Genomic DNA, 20641 nt, shown 5'->3' with positions numbered 1-20641 from the left:
AAAAAATTATTTAAAAAAAAAGCCATGGCCTTTGCAGCTGTGCAGTGGTTGCTCCCTGCCCCCAGGGGCTGGGCTGGGGGCTGCAGGATTCGGGGCACTGCAGGCCTCTCGCTCTTTGTCTCTCAGCCCCTCTTGGATCTGCCTCTTCCCTCAGTTGCCGCGACCTCTGTCTTTCCTGGTTCTACCCACTGGTCTCTAACTGCTCCTTCTCAGCTCCTCTGCCTGCCCCGTCTGTCCCCAGGGCTCTGTCCTCCACTCTCACATGTGCAGACTCCCCGAGGGACGTGCCATCCACCCTATATGCTGACGATGCCCACTTGACACCCCCAGGCTGCCCTCTCTGCTGAGCTCTGAACCGTATTTACTCACGGGTATTTACAAAGTTCCTACTATGTGCTGTGTACTGGGTGGAGGACATCTCCACCTGCTCAGACACTTCAAATTTGAGATGTTAGGACTACCGAACAGGTCGTCTTCCCCATTTTTGAGCCCTTTCCCAGCAAATGGCATCATCAGTTACCCAAGCCAGCAATTTGGCAGATACCCACTTCCCATCTCTTGGAGCCACGACTGTCTCCCCTCTCCACTACCTCTACCTCGGTCAGGAACACCGGGATCCCCCACAGAACTGAACCTGCCTTCTGCCTGGCCTCCCTGCTCCAGTCCCTCCTCCTTAAAGCTGCCTGCTGATCTTTCTAAAACTCAAATCTGATCGTGCTTTCTCAGCTGATCGCCTCGTGACCAGTGAAATGTGGTCCACGCCTTGGGCTCCCAGCTCTAAAACCTCCTTACCCACCTTCTCCAGCCTCTCTGGTCCCTTCTCCTCCCACATCCTGTATGCACCCAATTCACATCACCATGGAATTCCCATCCCGTGTACTCCCTACCTGGAAGGTCCCTCCTTCCCCACCTGGGGTCTCTCATGGTCAACGCCTTGTGTCCCAACACCACTCACTGTCTGCAGTGCTTCTGGGTGGGTTTATTCTCATCTCTTCCACAAGTCTGTAAGCTCTTTGCAGTGATTAAGTCCTGAATTCTAGAATTAGGCTGACTTTCCATATGTTACTTAGTCTAATCCACAAGCCAACCCTAAGAGTTGATATTGTTGTCCGCATTTTATAGATGAATAAACTGAGGCTCAGAGAGACTAACTACTTGCCCAAGATTCCCCGGCTGGTGAATCCCCAAGGTCCCCAGGTTCAAAGCTGGTCACCTGCCTCTGAAGGGTGTCTGACTAGACAGGGATTTTGTCAAGGGTGGTGTGTGACCAACCAGTCTCAATTGAGAGAGGCGGTTTTGTTCATGTGGCCCATCTAGTCCCGCCTCGTCTTCCCTTCTCTGTCAGTGGGACCTGAAATATTTCTGGACCAGATGTCTCCTTCCTTCCACGCAACAACCACAGGAGCCTAAGCGCAGGTACCCCTCTCCCCCCACGCCTCTGGTTCCTGGCATTGCAGACGACCTGAGGTCACAGGTTGCCTGTGGACTAATTTGGTCGAGGGTCCGGCTCAGGTCTGGGTGTGGGCTTGGTCCAGTGAGATGAGGGTGATGAGGGCAGTGGAAACGGGTTTTACGTGTTAAAGAAACTCTCTGAGGAGGTTTTCACTCAGGACTGAAGCGCCGGGGTCTTGGGTTGGGGACATCCCTCCCCATCCAGTGTCCCCCCCGCCACTATGTCCTTAGGGACAGGAGTTAAAATGCTGCCATCTGCCTCTGTCTTCCTGTTGTGCGAGGCAGGTGCCAGTGTGCACATTAGAGCAGCACTTCATATTTTAAAATCGCCTCCCAACAACCATCCCAAGTCAGATTTCGCAGAGGAAGCAGCTCAGACCCAAGGCCTGGGAATTTGGCCAGTTACAAAACTGGTGAGTGCCCCAGTCCCCAGCCCCACTCCAGGCCTGGAAACCACATTTCTGGCTTCGTGATAGCGGGCACTAGCCTTCCAGAGGCAGTCCCACACATGGCCCCACCCGACCACTGCTCTCAGATGGGGGGCCCCCAAGAATGCTTCCCTCTCAGACCAGAGCCCCCCACTAATATTCAAAAAGAGTGGTCACCTGGGGCACAGAGGACAGCTACATACTGTGTCCCCTCCCACACCCTTGGGGCAGGTGGGGAGGGAGGAAGTTCTGCCTCCGCCAGTGGACATCGGACCTGGGTGGGAGGGGACTCCCCAGAGCCCCAGAAGCTGGTTGGGCAGAGGGGACAGCACATCCTCGCTGCATGGAAGGCAGCACTGTTGCACTGGAAAGCCACAGTGCTTTGTTTTCCCATCTTTCTGGTATGCTTTCTCTGGACTGGGCGCCTGCGGCTGCTCCCGGGAGGGAGCCCAGTACCCATGTGCCTTGGACACTGCCTCAAGCGAGTGGGGCGGTCAGCATGCAGTCCTGCCGACCACCCCTTCTGGCTGGGATGCTGTTCATCAACTCTGAAGAGCAGCCGGGTCCTCTCTCCCTCCTGGAGACATCGTCCCACCAAGGCGAAGCCAGACCCCTGGAAGCCCCACAGCTGCTCAGCCGGATGGCCTCCGACTGGCCCAGGCCACGTGACGCGGGCTTGCAGGGCGCATCAGCGGAGACCGGTCTGCAGGGCCCAGGTGCACCTGCTTCTGCTCATTTTGGAGCTGCCCTCGGGGCTTCTGTGCCGCTGCGGAGCCCTTTCCAGCCCCTCGTCCTGTAGGGGTTCCTCTCGCCTCCACCTGCCTGGGAGGGTTTTCTGAGGACACAAAGAGCCTCAGAAGCAACCTCTTTCTGAGCAAATTCCTCGGCTTCTGGAGTCCATCGGAACTTTTTTTCCTGGGTTAAATGAAAGTACTTGGTGGGTGAGGTGTGGAGGGAAAGACCCAAATTTGAAAAGTCCAGGATTAGACTTGGGCAACCAGGGGTCTGCTCTGCCTGGGCCACGTCTGCTTGTGGGACCAAGCGTGGAGCTCGGTTTCCTCATCTGGAGATGGTGGACCTGACTAACAGGGCCCCATGAGGTATTAGCAGGTCCCCTATGGAAAAGAGACTTCAAGCCCAATAAATTTGGGTGCTAATACCTGCTGTCTCATCCCCCAGGCAGGTCCTTAGGCCCAAAGGCATTTCAAAGGCTCAGGGAAGTCCTTAAGTGAAAACAGAACTACACCAGTTTACCTGTGCTTAACCCTGCCTTTCTCAGAAGTAACTGACCATAGAACCCACCCCACCCCGCCGCCACCCCAGTAGCAATTAACATCCTAGGGAACACACCTGGGGCAGCCAGGACCAGGTGACCTCAGGTCTCACTGGGATGGTCTAGGCCTCCCCACCCACGGGGGAGGAGCAGGCAGCTGCTGTCCAGCGAATTCCAGGATCTCATAGGAAGGGCCAGGCTGCAAGCAGGTAAGGCTCCCTCGGGAGGCAGGTGGCAGCCCATCCCAGCTTTATCTTATTTTTTCACAAAGTCTAATGCTATGAGGAGTTAGAGACCAAAAAAGGGAGACTTAAAAAAAAATTCTCAATTTCCAATCTGATTCAGTCAATTCACCTTAAGACTAAGAGCCTCAGTTTACCTCTCTGAGAAAAGGGGGAGTCAGGGAGACTTGGTTGCACTCACTCAACCTTGGCCCTCAGAACAGAATTTCCCAACCTGGGCTCCCCAGACACCTAATGGGGTGGGGAGCACAAGCTACAGCCCATAGTTACAGAAGCCTAACGGAGATTATTCATTTACCATGAACAGTGTCTTTGCTTTTGACTGGTATTATGTCAGCTCAGTGTGAGGACGCTGGTTGTCATGGAGACAAGGATTATTATGCGATAAAATGGTTGGCTTGTTGGACAAAATCCTTACACACTTAAGGTCCAGAGAAGTAATAAAAGGATCAGCTGGGAACAAAGCCTAAGGAGCTACTGACTCAAGGGGTTGGATCCAAAACCAGTTTAAAAGAGCTGTGGTGGAGAGTGAAGGGGTGGCTGGGGCCTGGGGGAGTTCAAAGGGAAGATGCCGCCCCAGGGAGCCCTGGGGGCCATCTGGGGTTGTGTGCAGAGGTGTGTTTTGTGTGTGAAGCGGCTGTGACACGGGCCCTTTCCAGAGCTTGCTGAGGGGGGCTCTCAGTGGGCTGAGGTGGGGAGTGAAATGCTACCTTTACTGAGCTGAGGAAAGCAGGACCTTCAGAGTCCCCACGTGGCCAGTCGGCTCCGGGGTCAGGCCACAGTAGATTCTCTATAACTTCTTAGAAAGCATTCTGGGAGCGCCAGTGTCTGAGGGTTTGCAAGCACTTGAAAGCTGTGATTTTATACGTGCAAAGTCCTGCCCCACTGGGCCCCACATCACCCCTTCGTGAGCAGCCATGTGTGGAAAGGTTCTCTGCAGGGTTCATGGCTGTTTACTTTCCCCTCCCAGAAGCCGCTCACCCAGCATCACCCCTCTGGTCTCCTGCTCCCCTCTCTCCCCCTTGGGCCTCTTCACCAGCGTCTTGTCTCTCCAGCAGCATCTGGCTCCATCTTTGCTTCAGCCTTGGGTGCTGGGCCCTGGGGCTCACCCCTGCCCCCCAGAGGGCGGCGGTGGAAACCACAGCAGGTAGGCCCCCATCATCACCAAAAAGCTGCCTAGCTTTCCAAAGTTCTTCGAGGTGGAGCACCTAAGACAAAAAGCCCTTCTCTTGCTAATGTTGATATTGCTAGTAATACCTTTTACTAGGAGTTGGGCCATTTCCGTGAAGATTTAGGAGAAACAAGTGGAGGACGGAGTGGATTCCATCTGCCCCAGGACCTGAACCAGGCTGCTGGCTGTAGCTAATGGGCCAAAGCTGGAAAAGATTTTTCTCCAGGGTGTTGAGAACAACACATTTTGGGGGGTGTGTGTGTGTCCATGTGTGTGTGCTTAGTTATGTCAAATGACCTAATAGATAAATGCGTAATTTGGGGTGTAGTTAGCCACTAATTAAAGTGTAGGGGAAAATGTGAAGGACTTTGAAATGGGCCCCAAACATTATTGGGTCTACTGCCTAGTGCATCCTGTCAGGTTATCTGAGCTGTTTTACAAGTCTGTAAGTTGTAGAAAAACTGAGAGTAACGCAAATGATTTTTGTCCATAGAAATGCCAATTATATTTCTGGAAATGAGCCATGAATATCGACCGGTTTTGCTGATTTTGCATTTATTTGTAAATTTTTCTCAGCATTCCAGATGTCTGTATCCTTGTCTGCATTTTAGATTCTCTTTTGAACAGGTTGTGACTTTGTACTGGTTCTCTTATTAATTAATGACCTTAATAAAGCCTCTGACATGTGTTCAGTTTATAATTCTGTGAAAGGCATCACTGTGCCTTGTTTTAAAAATTATCTTTTGTTGTGTCCACAGAGAAGGGGGCCACGTGAGGACACAGTGAGCAGGCAGCCATCTGCAAGCCAAGCACAGAGGCTTCTAGAGAAACCAAGTCTACCGGCACTTTGACCTGTACTCCCAGCCGCCAGAACAATGAGAAATACCTTTCTGTTACTTACGCTTCCCAGTGTGTGGGGTTTTGTGGCGGTAGTCCTAGCAGGCGAAGGCAATTTAGCTAATTTGTTTATCTGTCACCTGCCGATGGACATGTGATTGTTTCCAGTTTTTTGCAATTGTAATTAAAGCTGCTATTAACATTCATACACAAAAAATTATCTTTGGTCACATTTATTCAGCTAACATTTCTTAGTGTAAACCAGGCATTATGGTTAGACACCGAGGATAGAAAAACAGCATCCGTGCCCTTGAGAACAGCCTAGAAGGGGGGAAAATTGGGGCAGTGGGTAGAGATGAGCAGATGAGAAGACTCAGCAGAGATAAGGGGTCACTGGCGGGGAAGGAGAATGAGGTCGCGTGAGTTTTCCTGAAGGAGTGAGTGAAGTCCAGGGCTCGCTGGTCCTTCTGGGCAGGTGAAGGGCGGGCAGGGACAGTCTCTGGAGGATCAGCCTCACGCATGGGGGCAGAGAGCCATGCCTTCCTGGAGCTTCCATTCCAAGGATGCTAGAGGTGAGGGTGGACTAGCAGACGGAGTCAGATATATGTCGAACATACATATTGTAGGACGATTGTAGGTAACATTTCAAATTACAGAAGAGAGTAACATTTTTGGCTCCTCATATCTCCAGGCAATACCTAGGGGGAACAGATGCCGTGGTCTGAGAAGTCACTGATGAAATGACATGGTTGGATGTGTGTTAATAAACAAAACAAAACAAAGTTCTGATCGCAGAGGGACGATGGATTAGAAGCGAGGGGACTAGCACCACAGGGTGGGTTCTCCAGAAGGCACTGAGAGGGAGTTTGGGGTACACATGTCTGTCAGAGACCTACACCTGTGAAGTTAAGGGGAGATGCCAGGCTGCAGAGAAGGGCTGGTAAACCACTGTCCAATGCGGCACAGGACCCTGCAGTGAATATTGCCCCTCTGAGTTCTCATGTGTTGGGACCAGGTTGGCTGCACCTTTATATGCCCAGTATAAAGTACAGTCACCCCATGTGGATTTGTCTAGTCACTGGTTGTGGATTGTCCCAGGAGGGGGCACCTGTGCCCCACACCTGTGCCCCCAGACCTGTGAAGCAAGTCCTTCCTTGGACAGAGATCTGGGCGGCGCACTCTGTGTGCACCAGAGTCCACCCTGTGTGCCCTGTGGCTCCCTTTCCCACACACGTTAAGACAGCAATTCCTCCAGGATTGTAGCCTTTCTTCCCAGGGGAAACTCAGAAGAGGGAGGTTAGCAGGACGAGCCAGTCCCCACTGATGTGGTTAGTCTCCGGGTCACAACTGATACTCGTTCATTCTAGATGCCTCTCATTGTCAGTTATCAGCTCTCCTGGCTTCAGAGGCCAGTCTGATGACACAACCCAGACCCTACCCCCATGGGCCCTGAGCCCTGGTCACCATGTCCTGGGGCTGAGGTTCCTGTATCTCTCCACTTACACTCAGAATTGGGCAGGGGAGTGTCAAGGGTGCTCGGGTCACCTCTGTTAAAAAATAACTTTCTTTTCAGAAAAAAGACCAAAAAAATCATGACTCAAACAGACATAAAGATGAATGAGATATGTGTATCTATACAAAAGTTCAGGGAAGTCAAAAAAGCACAAACACATATGACATAAAGAGATGTTGGGATTAATTGCAGGTAGAGGCAAAATATTTTTCCACAGTTGGAAGAAAGTCAATTAAAATCACTACCAGACAAGACAGAACTTACCTATCATTACCTACAACTTACAAAGAGTTGCAAAATAGCTTGAAGATGAAACAGGACTAGACTGACAATCCTGAAGGGTTGGCTATAAATGACACATCGTGTTCATTGAAACCCAAACCTTTTTTCTACACCGGGCACCAAACATGTTCCCCCCTGCCCCTATTGTGTAGCCAAAGCCCTTCCTCGTCCTGCGGATCAGGGCCAGTTCCTCCGCCAAACAGTGACTCCTCTTCTTGCCTGCTGGTGCCTGGGCAGAGGGAGCCTGAGGTGCCCTCGCTCATAATTCAGGGGGACCAGGACTTCCAGTCCTGCAGAGCTCAGAGTTAGGGGACAGAAGATAGAGAGTGGATTAATAAGGGTGAGGCTAAGAGGGGCTATTCCTGCTCCCACACCTCAGCACTCAGACCCCGCGCCCTTCCCGTGGGGGCATGGTACCATCCGTACACAGGTCTTTGGCTCAGTGCACGTGTGGAATTCTGGAGGATGACACCCCTGCTCACGGAGTTCTGCCTCCCGTAGCCACGTCTTCAGTAGCCAGTCCAGTGCTCCTTCAGGCTGGCAGCTTCTACGTGGTGAATTCCCCGGCTATGAGCTCACTCGCATGCCTCCCACGCTGTCAAGTTAGTCCTCTGGCCTGAGGTGATATGATAAGGAATCCCATGCCAGTGATCAGATACTCAATAAGCCTTCAGATGATGGTGCTGGTTGAGACCCTGTGGTGGAAAGGCAAGCCCATAACCTGAATATGTATCTGTTCCTCTGAGAGCAAAGAACAAACTTCTGGGCCTTCTAGTATGGAAAGGACATAATGTAGTCAACTTGCTACCAACTTGCCTCTTGAAGATGACCAGCCAATATGGTGCCATACTGGGGACTCAGTGTTGGTCTCAGTTGCAGGCAGGAGGACCTTGGTGGCAGCAGAAATCAAATCATCTTTGGTAAGAGAGAGTCCGTGCTAGTAGTTAAATAATAGCCGCTTTGTTCATGTCTGCATCATGCCAACGCTGGAGCGGCTGAGGACAGAGGCTGGCGGAGGCCAGCGAGCTGAGTCATCCGTCTGCTTGGCTGTCCAGTTCTTCATCAGTGGTGGATGCTCTCTAGGGGAATATTAACATGTGGTATTGAGACTTGACCACTTCACGGCCACTTCGATGAGCCCATCCACATACCTCTGCCCTAGACTCCTTATCCCTAAGCTTCCTGTCTTCCCTGATTAGCCAGCCAGGCCACTCGCCACTATGTATTCTAACCGTGGGTGACCTCTCTTTTCTATGCCAAGTGGCTGGCCAGCACACTACTCAAAGCTCTGACCATGGGGAGGATGCTCCCTCCTTGCTATCTTTCAAGGCCGCTCCTGTGTGGGGCGGCAGTGCAGCGGCTGTCCAGTTGCAGCTTGCACCCACACATGGAGCCAACCCACCCATGAAACAAGCTCAGCCTCTTCCCTCCTCTGTCAGTCGGTCTTCTAGGATTGCCCAGACCGCCAGCTGTAGGGGTGCCCTAAGGGAGGAGCGCTCGGGCAATCATGGTGGATGACAGGGGGTTCCGGATGACCTGCCCACCAGCCTGCTTGTGTCCTCCGTCCACCCTGTGCTCAATCCTGGAGGCACCACTTCCACCTGACAGTGGATTGTTGCTGGGCCAATCTACCCACTAGGTCTGATAGGAGCCAGAATCTGACGGGGTTGGTGACTCCTGGTTAGACATTCTTTCTCTACCAGGGACCACTAGCAGGTTAGAACTTGTTTTTCAAAGGCATATAATTCTTCACTGCAGGTGGCATGGTCTTGACCCAGAGCTTAGGGGTTTGCATTGTGACTCTCTCACTGGACCTTGCCACAGATTGTGCGTCGTCTCTTTCCCCATCACAGATCTCTCCAAGCCCCTTGGGTCTGCCCCATCATCTGGCCCAAGGAGCAGGACTGCTCACGTGGCATCCCACGCTGGCCACAGGGCCTTTGCTTTCACAGCACCTGGTACATGAGTCTGAGCGATATCGCTGGGTGTAGAACATGCTGACTTAAGGACCTGAAGAGGCTTACCAGGCATGCTTCCTTCTTCCTGGTGGGAAGTACAAGATGCAATAATTCATCTTTTACTTTGGAGAAGATGTCCTTGTTACTGGACTCCTGAACCCGATTAGTGGACTCCTGAAAACGTTACACACGTGCAGACTCCTGAACCTGCTCAGGGTTTAGCGTCAACCCTCTGAAATGTGAGTGTCTCCATTGTGTTAGCCACCTCTTTCTCATCTGACCCAGTCAATATAATGTCATTGAGGTAATGGATCAAGGTGACATTCTGTGGATGTCCAGTTGGCCCAGATCTCTTTGGACTTAATATAGCCTTAGAGCAAAACTGCTCATGTATGTTGTCATTTCCTCAGAAACGTGACCTGTTTCTGATCCTCTGTTTTGGTTGGAAGAGAAGAGGATGCCTTCACCAAATCCATGGCTGTGTACCATGTGTCTGAGGTGGTACTGAGTTGGTCTAATGAAGATGCCGCATTTGGCACTGTGCCCGCAACTGTAATTGTACTTGACTGAGCTGACGATGGTCCACAGTGACCCTTCCTAATCCATCCAGCTTCTCCAGCGACCAGCCTGGTAAGACGAACAAGGATGAAAAGGTTGGAGAGGGGGTGGAGAGGGCTAGAATGCGGCGGTAATCTTTATTCCTCTCTCCCCACTATATGCATTTACATTTATTTATTTATGCCGTGGGGGAGGGTTAATTTGAGAGATGCTGTGGGTCTCTGTAAACTGGACATTGGTCAGGAAGATGTCTATTATCTGGCCCCCATAGGACCCACTCTGTCACAGGGGCCATGATGAATCAGGTCTTTGGGCCTCAGTGACAACTCAGGTCCTACGTCCCACAGTCTTCACAATGTCTGGGAGTTCCCTTTTCCCTACTGCACAGGTGCCTGAATAAATGGCCCCAGGTGCTTGGGGCAGAGATCCAGGGGAATCATTACTGTGACCCTTGCCACGAGATCGCAGTGTTTTTCCTCCTACGGACCCAGCCTCTTCTGTCAGTAGTTTCGGGTTTGAAAACTGACTCAGGTTCAAAACTTGGGCAGGAGAGTGTGACTTCTCCCCGGGAAATTGCCCTTCGCCTCCCGGGCGTCCGCCTTTGTTTTCCTGCTGGTATGAGCTGAGCAGTAGAAGCTGCGTGACTGCCCGTCTATTTTGTCCCTAGGGACAGTGTCCTAGTACCATTCTCGTGACTCTCTGTGGCTCTGCCCCTCTTGGCTGCCACTCCGCCTGACACTGCCAGTCGTTACAGTGAGCACAACCTTCTGGCTTTGCACGGGTTTGTGCTGCCACCTGGCCTCTCCTGTTGCGGAGTCCTGTCGTCCCCTCTGCTGTCAGCCCACACAGATCTGTAGTGGTGTCTTCACAGAAGAGCGTCACCTCTGAACTTCCAGTGATGCTGGTGTACCTCTGACCAGTGCCTTCCTTATGACCTTGTCCACAGTATGTCCTCTTGGCCTTCCAGCCGTAGTGCATGCAGTACCCCCACTTCCCTGAGCTTTTTAGCCCCTGCCTTCACTGTCTGCCCTGGCAATTCTAGGATTTTAACTTTGCTCAGCATGGGCTCTTCTCCCATGTTCCTACCAGCCATGCCAGTAGCAAGTTTGCACTGATTCCTGGTCTCCTTGCTAGGGAGTTAAATTCTGTATCTTGGAGAGCACCTCCAAGTCAAAAATTCTTCTGTATTCAGTCTTCTATTCTGGCTCCTTTCTTCAAGCACCCTCAGGATCTCCTCCAGCTCCTGTCAGTACACGCTGCCTCTATCTCATGGCTCCTTTAGCGTGTAGTTCCTGTCTCCCCTCGAGAGGCCCGGCGTACCCCAGGCTGAGTCATGGAGGACCCTGAGGGGTATACGTGTTGTCTTGCATAGGAGAGGCCTCTTCAACGTCTCCCACCATGGAACGGGGATGTGGCAGGCTAGTGAGGATTACCAGGAGGTATGTCTGTAGACTCAGACTGTTCCAAGGGGTCTGAGGAGTCAAACTCTGGGACGGGTCTATCCAGATGCACCTGCTATGCCAGGTTTTCCCAGCAGGGGCCCTGACCGAGCATAACAGACTTGCCTCGGCTGAGTGTTTAACTGTCTTTGAAGCTCGGCTACTCTATTAAGTCCTGGGCCTGGTCCTAACTTTCTCTTCCCTCCCACTGTAGGAGATGAGAGCGTCTTTGTATACAAACAAAGAGGCCCTCTGGCTCTACATCTGACTTTCAATTGTCCAGCACTTGTCCTCAGCTGTTCATGACCCTTCTGCAGACATCAATGGCACTTAGCGACAGCCACCCAATCTCACTGCTCTGTAGCTCCAGTCTCTTCTCCACATCTCCAATGCCCAATACATCGCAAATGCGTCTTCTCCAGTATTCCATCCCAGTTCACCCCCGAGGAAACAGTTGGTAGGAAGGGAAGGGAGGGAAGGAAGATGGCTGGCTCAAGGGAGAGGACTCCTGTGCAAAGCAGTCGATGAGGGAGCTCATTTGTCTTTAGTATTTAGTTTTAAAAAATTCCCAAGAGCTGTCTTCCCTGGAGGGGCAGAGGACAAATTCTCAGTGGAACGAGTGTGTGTGTGTGTGTGCGCGCGCGCGCACGCGTGTGTGCGTAGGGAGGGAGGGAGGGAGGGGAGTGTTCTTTGGTTTTCTTTAAAATGGTTCTATTCTGATCTGACCAGGCACAGCCTTTGAAAGAAGCAGTAATTCACAAGCCACTTGGTTTTGGCCGCCAAGCAGCACATTCTCTCCATGCCACCCACCTCCCACATTTCTTTCCTTTTCCTTTAAGGAAGAGAGACAACGTGGGCTATCGAGCCAGTCAGATCTGAGTTGTAATCCCAGGTTCAGTAATTACCGGTGTCCACACCCAGTCACTGAACACTGTGGATTTCTCCTCTGTAAGTGGTGCTAACACCAGGCGACGTATGCAGACGTGAGATGGGCCTTGCCTGCGGGGGGCATTGCGGGTCAGCAGGGCCCACTCTGCCCCTGAGGGACCCGGTCTGCTCTCTGTGGGGCAGAACAGAAACCCCACAGGATGAAGAAGCATCTGCTAATTGTAGGCAACGGAGCATCAGAATCAAGTTTTCACCCAGCTTGATTCAACACAGGATCAGAGTGAGGACACTGACCAGCCTGCCAGTAAGCAAGCTCTCGAGAGAGGCTCAGCCCCTGTGGCACTGATGAAAAAGCCAGTCATCTCCTCAGGAGCTCATCTACTGACCGGCTCTCAAAGTTACCTTCAGTTTAACAAGTATTTATTTAGCCCCTGCTACCTACCAGGCACTTGATACATTTCAGTAAATGTGATTTTGTGTGATCTCCTGGTGACAAAGCACACTTGGAAAAAGAATGTCTCCTCTCCCCTGAACTGTATTATTGCCTGAGTTCCAGTCCCTCAAGACTAGGGCGCTGCCACAGAGGAACTGCGTCTTTCCTGAGACGCTGACAACGGCTGGCAGCTGGGCGTACACCCCCTCCAGCGAGTCCTTTGATGAAGGCTGCCAGGGAGGGGGTTAAAGTTTTCTAAACGATCTATGGAACTGTAGGAAAAATGTCTACATTCAACAGGTGACAGAACAGTCTTTGAACTGGGCTACAGGAGCCCTGATTAACTAAAATTTTGAATTTTATTGGCTCATCTAGTCAGAAGGATGACTTAAAAAGGATGAACTGAAAACACAGAATATGCTTCGATGTCTGTCTGGGAAGGGGTGAAGAAGAATAACTTGAGATGGAAAATTTAGCTTATCCTGGGTGCTGACACAGTCTAGCTTTTTTGGCAGTGATTTCAGAAAGTAGTTTGTAAATAATTTGATCATCTCTCCCTGCTTGTCTCTATAAAACTCTAATAGTGAAACCAACTTCAACTGAAACTACATATTAAAGTAACACCTAGCACATGATAGGAACTCAGGAAACTCACTAAATTGGTTTTTTAAAAATTCAAAAATTCCTCAATTCCTTTAGGGAAAAGGTGAGAAAGTAGAAAAAGAAGTGAATCATAAAGTGCACAATTAATCATAGTTATTCTCATAAACTAAGAAAAAATCTAATCAAAATTGTCCATATGAAGGTCACTAAGCAGAGTCCAAGGATTCTGGCTGAGTCTAAGACGGATGACAGTGGCCTCCAGTCACCTGGGATCGCACACCCAGCCGCTCCAGCTCTTTGTCTCTTCATCTGCAGACTGAGATGACTTGCTAACCCACGTACCTGAGATGCTAGACGTTTGGAAAATGTAAAACTATAGTATATTTATATGCATATAGGCATGCAAATGTTGAGCATGTATATTATCACGAGATTATAGAAAGGGGTGTTGAGTACCTGAGACTCATGTATATTCACAGCGTATCTTGACTTTAACCTGGGAACTGCACGTTGTCATGTTCTGGTTTAGCCCAGACAGAAATACGGTAAGAATAGCACTTGTGATGTTAAAATAAAATGAAAAGGCTTTTAAGCTTTAATCAATAAAATATCTTTTCTCTTTCTATTTGAGTCTATGCATCCCAGGGTCACTTAATTTTATAATTTTTCCTGGACGGATAGAAGGAGTAGTAACCACTCCAGGAACTTGCACAGAAAGTTCTCTGTTCCCACTCAGGGTGTGGGTATGTAGTCGTAACCGGTGTCCTGCTCTGTCTCAGCTGAACAGATCATTTCACCTACTATTTGAGATTCTTTGTTTAAGTTTAAAATAAACAAAAAACCTGTTGCATCAACCTCATTGCTTTAGATACACACTTCATGCATTACCTAAAGAAAAGAGGCCATTTAAGATTATTTTTTAATTTAGTAAGAGTTTAAAAAATGCTCACCATTGAGGTCTGTTTGCTCTAAATCCTTATACAAGCTAGTCCTAAGAGGAATCATGTTCAGGATCCAAGAAACCCAGAGAAAAAAACACACAGTCACAGAAACCATTCGCCAGCGACAAAGGAGTCAGCAAACCGTTGGAAAACACAGAGAGCTTGTAATAATGAAAAAAAAGGACAGAGTTTTGTAACCAATCACTTATTTTCTTTTAAAAACACATAACCACATTAACTTTTTGCTTTATACAACCATCTAGAAACTATAAAACAGTACCACATTGTGCATTTAACCTACTTATCAAGAAGGGAAATCCACACTTCGTAAGAATTCTACCCATGTAAGAAGGAAAGAGGAGACAGCTAATAGCATAGTCACAGATACAACATGAGTCCAAGCAAGCGTCAATTCTCTGACGTCACCTTTTCCATTTACCAGAGTGGAGAGAGTAAGAAAGAAAGCAAGTGAGGAAAAGAAGGGAAAGAAGCACCCACAGGGACTATCACGTTCCATAGTTACTTTTGACAACTATAGCTCAGGGTTTCAGAGAATCTTATCATTCGACCAACACAGTGTGGTGGGGGGTGAAGGAAACATGAGTAGAGGGAGAGGGTTCAAAAAGACACGTACATTTTACACCCTATTGCCCTTCTAAATACTCTTCACGGATACAAGCATCTGTGCTAATCCGGAAAAACAGCAAGAAATGAATCTTCACAATGTGGTAGAGCTGAAGAGTTCTGCTCTCTTTGCAAATGTGACTGGCTCACAGTTTCACTTCACAGTTCAAAAGAATATCAATATCATGATCAGTGACTCTTTCGGGATTCCCCACGCTCTTTCTCACTATCCCCACCGCGCTGGTGTTGCTAGGACAACGGGGGAAGTGTGGGAAGGGGCTTCAGAGAATGATAAAGCGATAGTGAGATGGAATCCTTGCTCCTTCTTAGAAGTCCGCATCTTTCCAGTAGTAAGTCCTTCCTCTGATTTGCGGTGGTACAGAGGAAAGGGCACAGGAAGAACTAAGGTAATATGGTGGAAGTTCAGTCAAGTAACGGGTCTGAAGGTACACAAGATGAGACTGTCATTAGCAGACACACAGAATCCAAGGCAAACAATTGGTTATTTGATTGTCCTTAGGTTGATGGCACCATAAAAAAAAAAACAAACTGAAGGTGGCTTTGATTTAATAATAAAATAAACCAAAGGTCTGCTATAAGGAAACATACTTTAGATGAAAATCAGTATGATATGCTTCACTTCAGGGGAAACTCTCATCTTGTCCCTCTGACTCCCTCTTCCACAGCAAGTATGCAAACACATTCCGAAGGTTGTTTGTAAGGGGCAGCTCAGTGATTATCAGAGTTTCGCCAGTTCATACAAGAAAGGCATCCTGAGCCATACCGATTAGCAGGCTCCTCTCCATTCCCAGGCAAACTTCCCATGCTGCTTAAATTAAGCTCTTCCAAATCTAACAAAATCTGCTTTTACTTTTTCATATTTGGTGAGTGCGGCTTAATGCTGGTTAAATTATTAGTTTGTAGTGCTGACTAGCACAAATTTCTTATGCTCTAATATAATCAGTTCTTTCCCACATTACCACTGTGCTCTGACATTGTACAGACTGAAAACACAATGCAGAAAGTTAGCTTTTAAGATTTGCTATCAAGATTGATACCTGAAATGAAAAAACGTATGTGTGTTTAACTTACAAAATCTTTGCCTTTCCTTGCTTCGGCTAATCATCAAAAGAAAGAAATAAAATGTAGATGCATCATAAAAGAAAATGAATTAAGCTGATAAATTTATTTTTCATTACCTTTTCCTGGTATTCTATTAGAACTTTCACTGTCCAAATCTAGTGACTATAGATCTTGTCTGTTATTGGCTTTAAAAAAAAAAATTAAGATTTGACAAAAGTATGGTGATTTTATAGTTGAGAAAGCCATAGATTCAACATAATTTTTTTCAATTGAGAAGCTATCTTAATTTTAAAAATTACAGTATGTTGTATAGAAAGAAGTACTTGTTTTTTTTGGGGATAGCTACACAAATTTCATGCAAACGATTTCAGAAAACAATAATCTGAAGTTTGTTTACCAAATAAAGTGCAATCACTTGAGAGAATCCTAGGTTTTTGAATAAAATAATACCATGGATAGTTATTTTCTAAATTATCTTCCTTCAGCTAAACAATTTTTCTAGTCATTGCTAAGAAACCTGCACTTGCGTGAAAAGAACTCAAAGAACTTTGCATTCTGAATAATGCAAAGCAGTGGAGAAACATGGCAGGAAGGTAAAGGCAGGTCTCCGGCAGCAATACAGCCACTGACAGGAGAGCCAGCCAGCCATCACCGCCTCCATCCTGGAGCTCACATCCCTTCCCCACTGCCCCGCTGCTGCTGCCACGGCCCAGCGTGCTCTTGCTCTTCTCTGCTGTCCCCACCATTATTCCATTTTTCTTCGACTCAGTGTCTGCTCATCTGATGCCTGTGTGTCTCAGTGAAGGGCTACTTTAGTCTACTCTGCACTTGCCTTAGTTCACCTGTTAGGAAAGGACAAACTGCTTTCTCTAGTTACCTCTAGTACTTTGGTCAAACCACGTGGAAGGATACCATATACCAACACGTTACTTCTAATAAAATCTCAGTTAAAATCTTAGAACTGTCGTGTTGAGAATATTGGGATGTCACAGATCCCAGGGGCGGGGCCCCACTTTCCGTCTTTAACCGGTCCACACCGGTTACTGCCGAGGTGACTGACATTCTCCCCTCATGTCACTGCTTCTGTACCTGAAGTCAAGCAGCTTTTTTAAGGAGAAAAATGGCTGATGCTGGAAAAGAAAGCCGCACATGGATTTTCACCTTCTTTCCAATCTTACAAATAACTCACAACGTCAGTAACGGTGACTTTCTATGCGATCATGTTACTGTCTCTCTGTGTGATGTGAAACCTTGGATTATTCCATTTTAGCCGTATAAGTAGCCTTAATAATAGGTGCATATTTGTGCATAGAAAGCACACTCCTTTTGTCTTTTACCTTCTCTACACACATCAATGCTTCCCATACTATGTATCGTAAAATGAAAAAGGAATTTTATTATTTTATTTATACTCCCTTTTCATTCATTTGGGGAGTATTTCTACTGATATCATAAATTGAGTGATTCTCAAATAAAATAAAACTAGAATTTCTAAAACTAAAATCAGACGAAGTTTTACCTTTGGTTAGATTGCCGCTACTTTAAAATGACTCTTTGATATTCATTTCCTAAGAGTCCTATTGAGAGTTTCAGTGTACAGGAAGCTCCAATAAAATTTTAGGTACAACACAGAATTCATAACTGCTGGGCATATAAGAGTTAGGAGACAAAAATGCCCATAGCCTTTTTTTGGAGGAAAAAAAATTAAATATATATTCTGTCTACCAAACTGTTCCCTCTTGAGGAGGAATAGCCCTCTTTTTACAGCTTTAGGAGGAACATAAAGCTGCTGGGTTTAAATACATATCTGAGCGTCTGTCATAGTAAGCTGAAAGTTACATAAGTCTTATCATTCTTGAACAGACGATGCCAACAGCACAAACATCAGGAAAAGAACACATTCTAACACTGCAAAAAAATAATACTGATTAGGGCCTAGAATTGTGACAGTTGAAGAAAGACCTAATTGGTCATAGGATACACTGCAGTAAAAACCCTTTGGAGTTCAAATATCAGAAGTCAACTGTCAGCTTTTACATGTGTCATTATATAGGTTTACTAATAGAGAATGAAGTTGACAATTCAAATTGCTCTGGATACACATTAGTACCACCAATTTTATTTGTACAAGGAATGACTGGTCCACTGGACTGATCTAGGTAACTCAGTAATAATTACTGCTATTTCCTGACAGACCAGTGATACTCCCCCATAGTTTTAAAGTACAAAAACAGGTTGGAAAAAAAATCCCAAGTATAAATAATGCAACCTTTAACCTGTTAAGGGTCACCAAACTGTCACCACTGATTACTATAAATGATTCAATTTATTTAAACTAACAAAAAAAAAAAAAAACCCAAATAATTAAACTTCTCATTTTCTGTTTCAGGCCAAGGAATGTGCTTGGCAAAACAAAAAAGCAATAAAGGCCACAAAGTTGTATGATTTTTCAGGGAAAAAAAAATCCCAATTCAGGGAGGGAACACGTTTTGGAAGCTTGTCAGAATAAAGGTGAAAGAAATTCCTTTAAAAAACTATTTGTCAGTTGATGGAAGTTTGGTAGTAAGTAACAGTAACTTCAATTTACGGGAATTACGACAGGGACGAGCAGACTTGTGGAAGGCGGGAGAAGAGCTGATGACGAGAGGGGCATATTAAGGGGTAATAACAGTATGGTTTTAAGACTAAGCAAGTGAAAATGCTAAATTTAATGCCAACCACATTTAAGAAAGTAAAATCCCTTACGGTTTTGGGGCTTATGTGGATAACTGAGGAAACAGGAAAGAAATCAAAGAAGTGAAAATGAGCACTGTCCACACACCATGACAGTCTGCACTTTCTAAGTAATATACTTCTTGTGTAGAACCAAGCTGAGGCCCCCCAAATTTTAAAAGCAGTTTTTCTATCATAGGAGGGCACAAAATCCAATGTTCATCCTTTAAAACTTCTGGGAGAAATGGCTGCCAAGGTCTGTTTTATCAATATGATGTGAAACAGGAAGGACAGTTTGATCGATGCTCTCAAAAGCACGGTTTCCCCAAGACAGACTTTTACTTTGATCGAATTCTGGCCAAAGTAACTAAGCCTAGAACAAAAACTATCCGGTGAGGGTGCGGAGAGTCTCTGCAATAGCCGTGTCTTCTAATTCAGAGTCAGTAAAGGCTGCACTTCAGTTACCCTACTGCTGAAGCTTCGTAAGGCATGACTTCAGTTGTTATGGCTGGAATATGGGCAAATGTATTCCACTTCTGTTTCTTAAAAAAAAAGTATCAGACCTATTAAATAATTTTCAACCAGTTATGTGGAAGTGTGTGAATGCTTTGTTATGAAAGACATGCTCAGGATTCTAAAGCAGCAGCAACTTAAAAAATCAGGAATAAAACTTTGGCTTAAAATTAAAAGGAAAGAAAAAGTCAAACTGATGCAAGTTGTCTCATGGAAGAGGTACTGTGGACCAAACCCTCGTACATGCTGTCCAGCACTGGTTTCCCCTGTCTTCTTTCACTGTTATTACCTTCGTTGTACAGGAGTTGTATCATTCTTTTATGGTTAAGTTCATAAATAATGCGAAAACTATATGTAACAAATACATCATATTTCCCACCCACCCAGCAACCCTCCCCAAAATAAGAAAAGTTACATCAAATTAAAAAGTAGCTTCGTGAATGAAGGTACTGCTCTAAGTTGCACTTTCCCTGCAAGTGCAGCCAGTGCTTTTGCGCTGGGTATGAAGGAAAGGAAAAAATTCTCCACATAAACTGACAAAAAATTTAAAAACCAATGTCCGGTTTCAACCAGTCAAAACCGGGCCAAGCGGAAGCCGAGGTATCTCGGTACCGTCCCATCAGAGGTCCTTGCAATGCCTGTTCTTCTTCCCGATAGGTATCTGTGTCCTTGTGATTGTAAACAATCCAAAAGATACTATGTTTTTGTTCCTTAAAATGTCCTCTGATTGGCAAAATGAAGTAAATATTTATTTTAAAAATAGAAAATGAAAATTAAACCAGAAGAAAAGAAAAGAAACACAGTGAGCTTGTTTGGAGTCCATAGGATCCGATCTGGAAGAGCTCGGAAAATGTGTTATATGTCTTCTCCTGTTTTCAGCTGGAAAGGTTCTAGAGGTTGCGTTGGTCGAGAAAAGAATTGTAGAGTAGGAAAACCCAGGATGTTAGTCTAGACTTCAGAGGATTCAAGTGTTAGCTTCGTCATCTGTGTCTTCTATCAATACCTTAGTGTCACGAGCCTTGGATCTAGTAGTAAGAGGGGAAAAAAAACCACAAAACAGTCCATTACTAAAATACAGACACATCCGAAGTATTGGGTACACTTCCCATCCTACTCCCGTTAAAAATACATCCTAACCAGGAACGGGCACTATACACTGTGCCAGATGGACTATTCCTGGAGTTCCATATTCAATTTCAGGCATTACTGGAAAAACACTAAGAAACCAGATTGCAACCAGAGGACGAAAGCAAGAACAATAGCAGGTCACATGCAATGGAGGGACTCTGATTTTATGATGTATCACTTTAACCTCTTTGAGAGCCAATTTCCACCTCTGTAAACACCTATTTCACACAATACTACTTTCACCTCCTGGAGATAGTACGAGTATCAGGTAAGAAAATGGATATAAAAAGCATCAGTAAAGCATTAAACAAATATGAAGAATGATGATGAAGATGACAGAAATGTCATTTGAGGTACACATGAAAACCCAGAAGAGTTAGCCAGCAGCTAAGACCTAAGGAGAGACAGGACACTTGTCTTCCAACAGTTGGCAAAGTATGATATAGAAGAGGGGGGAAATTAAATTCTGTTGGAAAGTCCAACCAGGATCAACTGGTTGAAGTCACAGTGAAGCGTATTTCAGGCCAACATAAGCTATCTGCCACGATAACTACCCAGCTATA

General features: G+C 46.7%; 1 protein-coding gene across 1 annotated transcript in view; it reads right to left on the bottom strand.

Moving 5' to 3' along the window:
- Nucleotides 1–14162: 14162 nt before the first annotated feature.
- XPR1 (xenotropic and polytropic retrovirus receptor 1) overlaps nt 14163–20641 on the bottom strand; it is a 164248-nt gene continuing 157769 nt past the window's right edge. The window contains exon 15 of the mRNA XM_031435657.2: nt 14163–19975. Within this exon, the coding sequence (XP_031291517.1) occupies nt 19915–19975 (61 nt within the window). The 3' untranslated portion in view covers nt 14163–19914. The remainder of the gene's footprint in view (nt 19976–20641) is intronic.

This window comes from Camelus dromedarius, chromosome 23 (genome assembly GCF_036321535.1).
Source record: "Camelus dromedarius isolate mCamDro1 chromosome 23, mCamDro1.pat, whole genome shotgun sequence".
In the NCBI taxonomy this organism is placed as follows: domain Eukaryota; kingdom Metazoa; phylum Chordata; class Mammalia; order Artiodactyla; family Camelidae; genus Camelus; species Camelus dromedarius.
Note: the sequence above shows the minus strand (reverse complement) of the source record. Positions and strands in the feature narration are given on the sequence as shown.